This window comes from Chrysochloris asiatica, unplaced genomic scaffold (assembly GCF_000296735.1).
Source record: "Chrysochloris asiatica unplaced genomic scaffold, ChrAsi1.0 scaffold00002, whole genome shotgun sequence".
Classification (NCBI taxonomy): domain Eukaryota; kingdom Metazoa; phylum Chordata; class Mammalia; order Afrosoricida; family Chrysochloridae; genus Chrysochloris; species Chrysochloris asiatica.
The window spans coordinates 46,444,398-46,459,169 of NW_006408520.1; the positions used below are offsets into that span (position 1 = coordinate 46,444,398).

Genomic DNA, 14,772 nt, shown 5'->3' on the forward strand with positions numbered 1-14,772 from the left:
ATAAAGAATAGGGATCCAAGTTGATGGGGTGGAGGCCCCCTATTATCCTCCTACCGTAATGACTTTGTCTTCTGCTCTCTGGTCATGTGAAGTCCAAAAAATTGTGTTTAAGTTCAGTACCTGCCCTCAAGGCAAAAGCATCTTTAAAGCTTAATTTGACTTCTGCTTATGCTTACATTTAGATTTTGTTCTATTAATAAAGCCCTAGTATCTTGCTGATTCTTTTGTGCTATTAAAATAAACAGGAACATGGTTTTTTGTTTGTTTTTAATAATTCATTATCTTTAGTGCATTTCATTATAAAGTTGTTCTTGATGTTAATAAGGCATTATCAGAAGTTGAGGTATTAGTTTTTGCTTTAACACAGAATATCATTAAAGACATTCTGGTTTTCCTCTGATCATTTCTGGATTCTCATAGAAGGTGAATGGGAAGTTATTTGTGAATTATTGAATTTGTAGTTCCCATAGAATTTTTGAGTCCTAATGTGATGCTGTAGGTTAATGCGCTGGACTGCAAAGTCGGTTTGAACTGCTAAGTCGGCAGTTCAAACTCAATGGCTGCACCTTGGAAACCCTCTACAGGGTAACTATGGGTTGGAACCGATTTGACGGCACTTAACAACAAACAACAGAATTTTTGAGTGGTTGAAATTCTTCATAATATTGAGTGAAAGTATCATATGATACAGCTTGTAGGAGAGTGAGTCAAAAATTATCTGCACTCTAGCTGTAGAATTTATTTTAATCAACTTTTAGAAAAGACAAATTCATAATTCTTGGACATAATCTCCTTGCTTTTCAATGCATTCGTCTGTCAGCAAGCTTTCGTATTCCCTTATTAAAAAATGTTTTAGGTTGATCTGCCTAATGCACCACTGTCTTCATTTCTTCATCAGAGATGAATCTTTGTCCTTGAAGGTCTTTCTTATTCATTGTTCAACTTTCACATGCATATCAGGTGATTGGAAATACTATGGATTGAGTCAGGCACTTTTGTAGTCATCAAAGTGACATTGTTGCTCTTTAAGATTTTAAAGAGGTCCTTTGCAGCAGATTTGTGCAGTGCAAATTCATTATTTGATTTCTTGACTGCTGCTTCCAAGATCATTGCTTGTGGATCCAACTAAAATGAAATCCATGACAACTTCAATTGTTTTTTTCATGTATCATGTTGTTGTTTATTGCTCCAGTTGTAAGGACTTTTATTTTCTTTATATGGAGTTGTAATTCATAATGCAGCCTGTATTCTTTGGTCTTCATGAACAAATGCTTTAGATTCTCTTCGTTTTTAACAAGCAAGGTGTGTCATTTGCATATCGCAAATTATTAATGAGGCTTTCTCCAGTCCTAATGCTGTGTTCTTCGTATACTCCAGCTTCTTGGATTTTTCACACAGCATGCAGACTCAATAAGTATGGTGAAAGGATACAACCCTAATACACACCTTTTCTGATTTTAATCCATTCAGTATCACTTTGTTCTTTTTGAACAGATGTCTCGATATATGTATTGGTTCTTCACCAGTACTATTAAATGTTCTGGATTACCCATTCTTCTAATGTTATCCATAGTTTGTTATGATCCACACAGTTATGCATGCATAATTATGGCACTGTGGGATAAAGCACGGGACTGAAAGATCAGTTTGTACCACAGGGTTGGTGGTACCTCAGACTTAACCAGTTGCTGCTTTGAAAACCTGTACAGGGTCATTATGAGTCCAAATCAACTCAACCGCACTTAACAAAACAACTGATATTTTCTGCTTTCAGCCAAGATCAAAATAACATCCCTCTTTCCTTGTTTTTTTTCTGAATCCAACTTGAACTTTTGGTAACTCCCTTTCAATTTGTTTCTGCAACCACTTTTTAATTATCTTTAGCAAAATTGTACTTGTGTGTGATATTATGGTATTGCCTGATAATTTCTGCATTCTGGTGGATCGCTTCTCCTTGGAATGGCCACAAATATGAACTTTTTCCAGTTGGTTGGCCCGATAGAATGCTGTATCAGTTTGTTGAAACATTTCAGTTGGTAATTTGTTAATTCCTGAAGCCTTGTTTTTTTTGTTTTTTTCTTATTGCTAATACCTTCACTATGGACTCCTAGTGTGGCACTGTAGGATGAACACTGGACCATAAAGTCAATTTGAACTGTGAGGTCAGTGATTCAGACTCAACAGTTGCTCCTTGGAAACCCCATACAGGATCACTATGAATTGACTCAGTGGCACTTCACAATAGCAACAGTGCCTTCAATGTAGCTTGGACGTGTTCCTTCACGTGGGGGAAATTATGGGAAGTTAGAATTAATTGAGGTATTTTCCCTCAAATTATTTTAAACTGTTGGTGAATTATGAGGGTCGCTATAAGTCAGAGCCAACGCCATTGCACTTAACAGTAACGACAAATTAACCTGATCATTGTTCTTAAGATCAATCCACTTTATATAATTTTGTCCTCCTTGGAAGGAAATTTAACATACTATTTTGCTCCCCTGGCCCCCGTTTCTTTTTGTTCACTGGTGCATACACCTGTACGTGTAGACATATACACACACACATTGGTGTAAAGCCATCTGATTGTAAATTTTCTATATTCCTTTTTGTTTTCTCTTTACACTGTATTTAGGTGAATCTGGTTATTCTTTATAACTTTTTAATATGAATTGATTGCAGGTTTACAGAGCAGATCATTAGTTTCACATTTAACAAGTCATACACTTCATTACATCTTAATAATTGCAGTCCTCTCAATGTAACCAATTATACCTCCCTGTAATCCTTATTTCCGTTCCTCCTCCTTTCTCAACGTATGAATTTTGCCTTTAGGTAAATTTTATCTTTTTGATCTTGAATGGTATGCATACTTCACTAATGTTGTTGGTACCCCTATATAATACCTATCACCTGCTTGGCTGAAAATTGAGCTATGAGGTGAATTCAGTTCCAGACCTGAAGGGTAACCAAGAAAATGGGGTCCTCCATTTTCTTTCTGAACAGTAAACATGGTCTTTTTTATGATTTTGTGTTTTGTTCTGCATTTTCTCCCACTCTATCTGGGACCATCTATTGTGATTTCTTTCAGAATAATTGCTAGTGTTTGAGCTCTGGTAACGAAGCAGATTACTAGCTGGGCTGTTAACCACAAGGTCGGTAGTTTAAATCTACTAGTCGCCCCATGTAGAAAGATGAGGCTTTCTGCTCCCATGAAGATTTATAAACTTGGAAACTCTATACAGAGTCCATATGAGTTGGAACCGACTCGGGTGCACATAGTCATCACCCCCAGGGGCACTACCAGGGGCATCTTCTGGTCTCAGGGTCATGGAGACTGATGTTGACATGGTCCATTTGTCCATTGGACTATTTCCATGCTTCTTTGATTTTCATCACTTTTCTTCCCTCGAAACAATGGGAGACCAACCAATAGTTTCACTTTTCATGAACTTATAAGACCCCATTCACTACTCACCAAAATAAGATGTAGAGCATTGTCTTTGTAGACTGTGTTATGCCAATTTACCATATTGTCCCTTGAGACTATAGTCCTCAACCTTCAGGCTTAGAGATTCCCTCAAGGTTTTTGAAGTCTAAGAAGTTTTCATAACTTTAACCTCCGTATACTCTTACCACATTTGTGGATGTATTTGTAGCAAACATCAATATCACTGTACAGGATTCTGTCAAACCTTTGTACATTTGTGGGTACGCTCCTACTCTCCCTTCCAGCCTGTGTATCCATCCATCAAATGCAGTTATTCTTATATCACCTTATTTCCTCTGGCTCTTTGTTTGTTTCATCAAGCTTGTATTTCACAGGGAATCAAGCTGCTTTTTTTTGCAATAGCAAAGTATAGTGGAAACCGTCTTCATTCTTCATTGTTTTTATTTAGGAAAATTATAAAACTTCAAAGGATAGTACAGTGAACATCTGTATAGCCTTTATCTAAATTAAATACCATTATCTCATAATAGCAATGTAAAATTGAGAGAATAAAATAATCTGCAATACATATTTAAAATGTTGCAGTTATTCACACATCTATTATTGATACATCCTGTCCTCCCTCCCTCTTTCCCACCATGAGACTTTATTAAGATTACATACTGCATTTGGTTGTCATGTCTGTTAGCTGTTGCTGTAAAGTGCCTGCGAGTTAGTTCTGACTCATAGCAACTCTATATAGGGTTTCCAAGGAGCAGAAACTGTGTCTCTTTAGTTTCTTTTTATCTAGAACAAGACTTGGCGAACTTTTTCTTAAAGGACTAGATAGCAAATATTTGTCTTTACAGGCCATGTGATTTCTGTTATAACTACTGCACTCTGACATCGTACTGAGAAAGTAATCAGAGACATAGTATAATCAAATGGGCATATCTGTATTCCAGGACAGCTTTATGGAAAAAGACAGGCCGTAGCACAGCTTCTTGTATTACTGTTTTTAAAATATAATGGTACTAATAACTATTTGAAGAATCTCCACTATGTACATTTTGAGGATGTACCCTAGTATGGATTTAAAAAAAAATATTTCCCTTGCTACTCTTTTTCAGGTTAGAAATGTCATGTAATCATAGAGTTACTTTCACAATAGAAATGAAAATCTGATTCCTTGAGGAAGATTTTAGTTTAATTGAAAATAAAATCTCTCTTCTTTTTCTTTGTTCGCTCTGCTTTGGTGTATGTAATATTATTGCCTAGAAATTTGATAATTAAATTTAACTTCCAGATTGCTAATTCCTTGATATTCTCTTTCAGATATCTACATTTTTAAATCTATATACTCTTTTATATAAAAATTTTTATATTCACAGAAGTGAATAAAGAATTCAAGCGGACTTGGATACTGAAAGGTAGTGATAATAACTTAGGTATAGACTTGAAAGGTATTTATAATTTAGTCATATATAATTCTGTAATATAAAAGCTTAAAGTTATCTTTTATTTTATGTTGATGACATGGAAAAAAAAGTAAAATAGTCACTTGCCACAGGTAAGCTCACTATTCTTACCATTGTTTATGAATCAGCTTTAGAAATACATAAGTACAGAACATTTTTGATAAATTTAGTATAAAGTTGTTCTGTGGGGAAAGCTAACTATATTTATGTCCATGCAAAAATATATGGAATTTTAAAAGTAAACCTATTAGTTGATTGAGAGGCAGAAATGAGAGTAGCCTTCATCACACTTTGATCTTGGTTTGATCCTTTATAAATTTATTTTCTGTTGTTATGTAAAGACCAAAATCATATTCTACTTGAGGTCTTCTTTTTATGGTTGAGTACTGTCACGTCTTTCACTGTTTTTCACATCCAAGCTCCACCACGAAGAGCTGGTATTGTCTTGGCAAATTACTTAATTGGAGCCTTACTTTCCTTGCCTATAAGATAAGGATAATGACATTACATGTCTCAAATGTATTGTTAAGATTGGGTTATTATAACAATACCTGGCATGCAGTACACAGTCAGTCAATGTTAGTAGTTATTGTTATTTCACAGTTATCCATCTGGTCTGTTTGTGAATCTGTTCTCTCTGAGAAAGTAGAGCTGAATGCAGTGGCAAGTGTTAACTAAACAGTCCAGAAATAGTAGAATGATCACTTCTTTTGTTCTAGTTACCACTTTTCCGCTTATTAATTTGGACAAAAGTTGGAGTTTTGGAGTTTGTTGTTGTTCATTTTTAATTTTATTAGGGAGAATTTCAAATAGACCAAAAAAAGAGAAAAAAGTTTGAACTCTCATATATCGATTATCCAACAATAACATGGCTAATCCTGTCCAATTCATACACCATACAATTCCTTTTCTCTTTCTCTTGTGCAGTTGTAATTTCTCTGTTATATCTAAGTGCCGTATGATTTATCCTGAGAGTTACTAAAACTTCCTGTTCTCTTAGTAAATAATTGCTGAATAAATGAAAAAAATGAATCTTGCCTTGATCTGGATTGCTCCTTGATCAGATTCTGTAGTTTGATTTTTGCATGTAGGCTAAGTAGGTGGGTAGGATTGAAAATAGATTTGTCTGTGTCATACTTCTTTACTAGATGTCACCCCATTTTAAAAATCATTCCTTCTACTTCTACCTAAGTATATATGTTAATCTGACTGATAAACTATCAGAGTACTCTTGGAAATGAGTAAGATTATCTAGGATAGAACACTTGAATGTATTATTATCTTAGAATCTTTCCATTTATGATGTGCTTTTAAGTCTTCATCAGTGTTTATCCTATAGTCCTTTGAATCTGATGATCATTTTATCTTGACAAAAAAGAAGTAGAGTAGGGATTGAAGAGTTACTTTTCCTTTCAGCTCTTATAGAATTATTTTTTAAGACAGATTTATAGTATAATCACTTATATGCAGCAAGACTGTTAGAGTTTATTTGTTTCAGATAGAGGTCTTCCTCTATGACTGTCAGTTTTCTTCATACATAACAAAGCTACCTTTGTAACTGACAACATTTTCTTTTTTGTAAACTTCATTTATTTATAATTATTTTCTTACCTGTGTCTTACTAATTGTTATGTACTCTGCTTACAACAGTGTGCTGAGAATTTAATAGATTCACCATTCTTTTTATTTGGTACAGAAAGTATGGAACCCAGGATTAGAACAGGTTAATCATGTTGTAGAAACTCCACAAGTCTGATTATTCAGCTATAGGCATTTAAGAGTATTGTAGAAATTTGTTCAGCACCCAGTTCCCTATTATCCCCTGGATATCTGTCTTTTGTGAGCCTGCTTAGTAGAAACAGCCAGCAGAAGCAGGGTTTGTATTCACCATGCACTTGAAAGCAAAAGGAGGCATAGTAAAAGTGAGTTTTAGTAGCTTATCCTAGAGTGATTTGTTCTGCAACCCTAACTTTCCAAATATACAGTTCTGTCTAGCCCTAGCTTTTCAAATGTAGATTTCTGTTTAGCCCTAACTTTTCAAATGTAGAATTCTGTCTTTTAAATGAAATATCACTAGCTAATGTGGCATCTAACCCATCAGTGTTACCAGCTTTTACTTTAATTATTAAAACAGCTCATCAGGGATTAATTAACAAGGGACTTGTGAACAAGGATAAGAAGATATGTGAGCTGGGGGCTTGAGAAAGTGTACTCATAGTGAATGTTAATGTCTCAGTTACACTAAGGCTGTGAACCTAAAAATTACATTATTCACCTTTGAAATTTCACTTAGTATGCCCACTTCTGGACTTAAAGGATTGAATATACTTTTTAGTTGCACTGATCGTCCATTTATTTTTAAATTTATTCAAAACAATTTATTGAGCATCTGTATCCTGGGAACTGTGCCGCAAACAACAAAACAGATGTGTCTCCCATTATGGTATTTACAGTCAAGTGGAAAACAGAATAAGATTTATTTGAAAAATAAATAGAAAAATGTACTTCACTAATAACCATTTATTTCGTAGTGAATTTGAGTGACTTCTTCATGATTCCTTTTGCAAAATATATTTGAGCATTTAGAGTTTTATGTTAATATGTTTTTATAGGTGATAATTAGCAAAGCAAGACAATTTCAACTAAAAGACTAAAAAAGTGAATTAGTTTGTACATTAGCATCATGCTGAGATTTCTGGATAATGGAAAATAGATTTAAATAGACCCTTAAGCAGGAAAGTAAATTTAGACCTTCCTTCTCTACAAATATTCACTATTTAAGAATTGGACATTTGTTTTATTTTAAATGCTAACCCCCACCCCCAAATAAAACAAAGCTAAAACCAGCTTTCTTGAAGGAAAGTGAGCCTCTTTTACATTAGGGAGTGTAAAAGAGAGCAAATGAGAGTGTGAGACTTCAAACTGGGTTATGTAACTGTATCCAGTGACTCTGGGCATGAAAATGTGTCTTAATTATTTATTCTAACAAGCTCAAACAGGGAGGATGGAATTGGCAATCCATCATTTTGTTATGTGCTCTCAAGAAGATTCAGAGTCCCAACAACCTTATAGGGCACAGTAGAACCTATCAGTGAGATTTCTTAGGCTGTAATCTTTACCAGGGAGTCCCGGTGTGTTGCTGTAGAATGAGCACTATACCACTAAGCTCAAGGTTGTCTATTCAAACCCACCAGCTGTTCCTCAGAAACCTTATACAGGGTCGCTGAGTTGGAACCAATTCAACAGCATTTAACAACAACAACAGTTTTTACCAGATCACCAGGTCCGTCTCTCATGGAACTTATGGTGTGGGTTGGAACCACCAACTTTAAGTTAGCAGCTGAGTAATTAACCATTGTGCCACCAGGACTTCCTGATCCCTCCCAGTACTAAAAGTTTATGATTTTAATTAGGGGGGAAAAAAGATAAGTAGTTTTTTAACGGCTGATTATTGGGAAGCCAAGATGCTTTTTTTACTGTTTGTACTTGTTCAGGTTCAAGAACTAGAAAGAATGGCGGGGAAAAGGCTTTGCTTTCTCTAACTGATTTATTCTGACTAGGTACTTCGTAACTCAGGAAAACCATTTATTTCCATAAACGCTTTCACATAACTTTAAAGAGAATGTATGACTTAATAGTAGGTCATGGCTTGAACTCAGTTCTTAATAATAATTGTTATTAGAAGAAAATTTTAGTGAGATATTTTTCTTTGTCTCTGTAGTTATCAGAGACTGTTACAGACGATTGCTGTACTCGAGGCTCAGCGTTCTCAAGCAGTTCAAGATCTTGAAAGTTTAGGCAGACACCAGAGGGAAGCACTAAAAAATCCAATTGGATTTGTGGAAAAACTCCAGAAGAAGGTATACCTTGAGCACTTTTGAGATATATTTGGTAATATTTTAGAGAATTTGATTTATTCTTTAATATGAGTGTATATTTAAAGTTTTATTTTCCCCCCTTTCTTGGAGTCCTGGTGTGGCGCTGTGGGTTAATGCGCCAGACTGCAAAGCCATTTGAACTGCAAGGTCGGCGGTTCAAGCTCACCAGCTCTCCTTGGAAACCCTATACAGGGTTGCTATGGGTCAGCACTTAAAAACAACATAACAACAACAAACAATAGTTAACCAACAAACAATAGTTAACCGTACTACTGAAGGCACGCTGTTGCCTTCTCCCAGCCCCGTTAAACACTCAATAAAATATTGCCACATGAAAACTCCTAATACCTTTTATTGGATATTTATATAGGACTTTGATGTCTGAGACATTTTCCTAACTTTTACAGGCATCTTTCCATTTTTGAGTGTTTTCCGTGTTTGATTTCAGAATTAGTAAAACTTAAAAAAAAAAAAAAAACTTTATATGACTTATTCAGCTGTTGTTTCTGGTTACTTTTACACATCAACATATTGAGATAGCAAACAATGGTGATTGAAAACAGATAATCTGTTTTAAATGTCTTTAAGGTTGTGGTAGATAAAATCAGGAGATTCTTAACACAAAGCCATATACTTTGAGGGAATGAGTCACTGGGGATTCAGGACTATAATCTCAGTGTACAACAGGGTCAGTTGGCCTACCATAGTTCACAAAGAAAATGTTCTCCTTGCCTCTCCCCCAAAAATCCATGAGCTGGAAGTATACATTTTGCTTAGCTTTAATGCCATCCTTTTTTCCTGTGAAAAATCCTAATTTTCTCTTTTCTTAAAAAAACTTTTATGTTAACCCTTTGAAAATGACAGCAGGTTTTATTATAACTTTCTTAATATGTAAATATTGAATTGATCCAGATGTGCATTTATGCTGTAGTAAGTCTCTTGAATTATCAACCCACCTATTTCCCATTAAATTTGAGAGGCATAATACTTGTGTGAATCAACATTGTGTGAAAAGATTAAAACAAAAAACTGAAAAAGAATCTTGTTTGCTTTTTAAAAGACATGAACTATGTAACATGACAACTTAAGCATCTTTTTGAGTCACCTGTTTTTAGAGTCCTGGTGACGTGCTGTGGGTTAATGCACAGGACTGTAACATTGGTTTGAACAGTGAGGTTGGTGGTTCAATCTCACCAGCTGCTCCTTGGAAAAAGTTGTAAATTTAAAGGATTTCTCATTTTAAACATTTGCAAAAATTGCTATAAAGTATAGAGACTATGAATGTATTTTACTAGCAAAATAAAGTGTACCTTAAGTGAAATTCACTGTTGATTTAATAATTACTTCACAGAAGCATAGCATAGGCATATTAGCATTTATGCCAATTTTGCTGTCTATGCCAGAATGGTTTCTGTACACAGTTCAACTCTAAGCACCATCAAATATGGTCAAGCTGAACAGAACCAATGGTTATATGATTCCCAGAATAAAACTCTGGCCAACATATTTTTTCAGAACAGCAAAATAAGTCATGCAGATCAGAAAAGGAGGCAATGTTTTGTTTAAATGTACTACAGAATGCTGAGTGTTCCTTTTTTTTTTTTAAATAACAAAATTGTATACTCATTAATAATGTAACTTAATACCAAGTGAAGTAGTGTTAGAGACAGTTAAACAGAAACCAGGCTGCAGCTTAACTCAAAAGTAAATGTTGTGTTGTTTTTTTTTTCAGATCAGATTAAAAACTGAAATAGTATTAAAAAAAAAAAGTTGTACTGTTACTTAAGCTATTGATGCAAACAGATTTCTACTTTAATTCACATTATTCTAACTAGTACTTTTGCATTTCAACTCTGAGTAGACTTTCAGTAGTGCTTTAATCACATGCAATTAGTAATTTAACAGGACAGCAAGTAATTTTGTTTGTTCACACTTACAAATACGGTCATTTTCATTACAATTTGCAGTTCTTGCTCCTTGGAAACCCTATAACTGGGTCACTGTGAGTCTCAACTGACTCGAAGGTACTTAACAATGGTTTACCAGATGCTAAGGGGCAATCGTGGGGACTGTATTTATGTGTATTAATTTATTATTTGGAAATTTTTAGTGATAATATTTGGTAGACATTCTTCTGCATGCTCTCAGAAAACATTGAATAGTATAACAGATGTAGAGTCTTAAATATTGATTTGCTCAAACTTCTGACATTTTTAGAGTTCTGTTTTAGAACTCCCTCTGCTAAAATGGGCCTACTTATGTGTTTATTATTTCTGCATTGCTCTTATTAACCAATGTGCTGGTGCAAAAAGATACAATACTTAGTGTTTATAATGGATTCAACTAACAGATGATATAAGAAAAGTAGATATTAATAAAAATATATTAATCTTAGACACGTTTACTAGATTTGCATGCTGTTGGTGTTTGCCAGTTCTCCATTTCCAGATTTAGTATAGAACTAAATTTCTTCATCAGTTTATCTTAGAAACAGAAATGTGATATTGACCATCATAGAATTTTTTTAGAAGTGTTCAGAAGTGTACTAAATCTAGATTCCTTAATAACCATTAAAGACATACCAGGGATCTTTAAAAAATTTAGTGGAAAAATGAAATTAACGGATAAGGGAAATTTTCCAAGAGGTTTTTGAAGCCCCCTTTGTATTTCTTGACTGGAATTTTTTCTAATAGATTTAACTTAAAAGTTTATTTTATTTACTCATACATGCTTAATTTTCCTATTTTGTTTAGGTTGACCATATTAGTTAATTTTGATTTGTGGTCTGTTTGATTTAGTTGTTGTTAAAATGCTGTTGAGTCAATTCCAACTCATAGTGACCCTTCACAGGATTTCCAAGGAGCAGCTGGTGGGTTTGAGCTGCCAAACTTGTGGTTTGCAGTCCATTGCTGATCCTACAGCACCACACCATGAATCCTTGATTAGACATCTAAAAACTCCCAATGGCAATGAATGAAACTTATGGTTTATATTGGTATATAAAATACAGGGAATTTTTATGATTTCCTAGATTTGTTTCAAATTATTATTATTTCAAAAGGTATCATCCTTTAATTTTGTAAAACGAGAGCTTTATGTTAATATATATTATTGTTATTATTTAATACTTAAGCAAAATAAAAATTATAATTTTATGTCACAAAATAGATTTAGCTTGTTAGTTTTAGAATTTATAATCATATATTTCCCCTAATGTTTCAACACACAAAAATTGAAATGTATAGTTAACACATGAATATCTACCAACTAAATTGTACAGTTGACATTTTACTGTGTTTGCTTTATCATATATCTGTTATCCTTCTACCAACCTGTCAATCCATCTTACTTTTTGATGCATTTCAAAGCTGCAGATACCATACAGACTTCACAAAACGCACTTGAGCTTGCATATCAAGTACAGTTTAAAACTTTTTTTGAATGAAATTTACGTATGACAAAATCTACAAATGCTAATTCCTTGAGTTTTGACAAATACATACATACACCTATGTAATCCAAATCTCTAGCAAATATAAAGATTGCTATACAACCTGGTTTTAATAATTATAATAGTAATTAGCTTTTTTAAGAATGTTGATAAAGTAATTGTACTCCAGATAAATTGAAGGTATTATTTTGATTTTTAAATGTCATACATACATAGATGTGATGAGTTAAGTTAATGGATTCTGGAAATATTTTTTCCAGATAAGCATGGGGTACATTTCTGATAAATTTTCTAATGTGTTACAATCAGGCACATTTTGTATGCTTTTCTTAGAGGTACCTACCTCTTTTTGCTTTGGCATTTATGTTTGAGTGTGTAGTTTAGTTTTTTTTTTTTGTTTTTTTTTTAATGTTTTGCCCAATTTATTTTCATTTACTTATCTTCTTAATGTTTTATTAAGATATTTTAATAATTTAAATTGTATCTTAACTTTACTAACTTTTGGATTCAAACAGTTTATTGGATTTAGAGTCAAATGAAATTTGACTATGGTTGATTATTTCTTTAATTAAGTTTTGTTTTTTTTTCCTAGGCTGATATAGGGCTTCCGTATCCACAGAGAGTTGTTCAGTTACCCGAGATTTCATGGGACCAATATACTAGTAGCCTTGGAAACTTTGAAAGAGAATTTAAAAATCGTAAAAGGCATACTAGGAGAGTTAAACTAGTTTTTGATAAAGGTAAGAAATCACATAATAAGAATTATAAGTGGAGAAATATCTGGTAGTGCCTTGCTTTAATAATTCTGTACCTGGACTTGTTTTTAGTAGGTTTACCTGCTAGACCAAAAAGTCCTTTAGATTCTAAGAAGGATGGGGAGTCCCTTTCATACTCTATGTTGCCTCTGAGTGATGGTCCAGAAGGCTCAAACAGTCGTCCTCAGGTAAGTAATATATTCAGTGGGAAAGTTTAAATAGTAGATAAATGTTTTTCTCAGCTTGCTGATAATGTGTTCTTAAAAGTAAGAGTAGGAAATTTTGAATTGTAACAAAACTTTTTCACATCATTTTAGTGTTTGTTCTAAAAATTCAAGTTTTCACTAAAAAACTTGTATTTAGTGTGGGCTTGAAATTTCAAGTTTTGAGAAACCTGGGCTGAAATCCCAGCTTCACCACTTACTAGATATGAAATGTCGGGTACCACTTAAGTTAAAGTCTCCACACTGTAGTTTCCTCTGATGTAAAATGAAATTAATATCATCTAGGTCTTAGTAGTCTTGGTGTGGCACTGTATAAAGCACTGGGACTGCAAGGTTGAAGGTGCAAACTCACCAGCTGCTTCTTGGAGACCCTATACAGGGTTGCTATGAGTCAGAACCGTCTTGATGGCACTTAATAACAACAGGTTGTAGGTGTGATGAGGATTAAATGAATAATATCTGCAGTATGTTTAGTAGAATATCTAACACACATTATTAACTCTAAAAACAATAACTGTTGTTAAAGAGTAGAATGTGAACATGACTTGAGTCTTGGTGTTACCACTCTTAATTAGATGTATGTCAGTAGATATATTGCTTTTCCATTTTGAACCTACATTTCCTTTTTTGTTTTTAATTAAGTTTGTTGTTATGTGTCATCAAGTCGGTTCCAACTAATAGCAACCTTGTGTAGGGTTTTGAGGGGCAACTGGTGGATTTGAACTGCTGACCTTGCAGTAAGCTGTCCAGTGCTTATCCTCAGCACCACTGTAAGACTCCTTAATGAAGTTATTGTTGTCTATATCAAAGGATTGCTAGTAGTATAAAATAAAATGAAATAAAGAATATGAAACCATTTGTAAATAATAAAAACATACACATTAAAAATAAATTTACTAAAATAATTTTAATTAATTTAAAAATCACATAATTTGTATATTATTAGATTATATCAAAGGATAGTCTTTACTATTTTCTCCTTGATAAAAGACTTGCTTTATACACAGATGATAAGAGGACGCCTGTGTGATGATACCAAACCTGAAACATTTAACCAATTGTGGACTGTAGAAGAACAGGTAATAGATATTTCTAAATTGCATGTTGTTGTTAAATGACGTCAACTTCCTTCAAACTCATAGCAACCCTGTAATTGGGTTTCTGATGAGCAGCTGGTGAGTTTAAACCGCTGACCTTGCTTAGGTTTTTTTAAAAATCCAAAACTGCAATATTAGAGTCAGTATTGTGAATAAAGTACGAAGGGGTTTTAAAACGTTTATGGAAAATTTTCATTATCTTTCAGTTTTTCTTTTCCATAAACTCTCTGAAGTTATCTCAAATAATACTGTTTTTGGTAATTACTCTTAACCATGGATTCCTCTTTTATAAATTGAAAATATATAGATATTGCTGTATACCCTTTCACATATTTTAAGGGCTTTAAATTTGGAGAATATATGAATTTCTGTTTGGGGATAAATCAGGAACCTAGAGTTGGGGAAGGCTGTAGGAAAATGTAAAATGGAAGAAATAAAATGAATTTTTTTTTTTTTTTTTTT

At 33.6% G+C, this 14,772-nt stretch overlaps 1 protein-coding gene across 1 annotated transcript in view; it reads left to right on the top strand.

The window, feature by feature from the left end:
- The window catches only part of ZZZ3 (zinc finger, ZZ-type containing 3), a 56,588-nt gene that overhangs the window by 19,891 nt on the left and 21,925 nt on the right, over positions 1-14,772 (top strand). The window contains exons 2-5 of the mRNA XM_006831084.1: positions 8,627-8,765; positions 12,827-12,974; positions 13,062-13,177; positions 14,221-14,316. Coding sequence (XP_006831147.1) covers positions 8,627-8,765; positions 12,827-12,974; positions 13,062-13,177; positions 14,221-14,316 — 499 coding nt within the window. The remainder of the gene's footprint in view (positions 1-8,626; positions 8,766-12,826; positions 12,975-13,061; positions 13,178-14,220; positions 14,317-14,772) is intronic.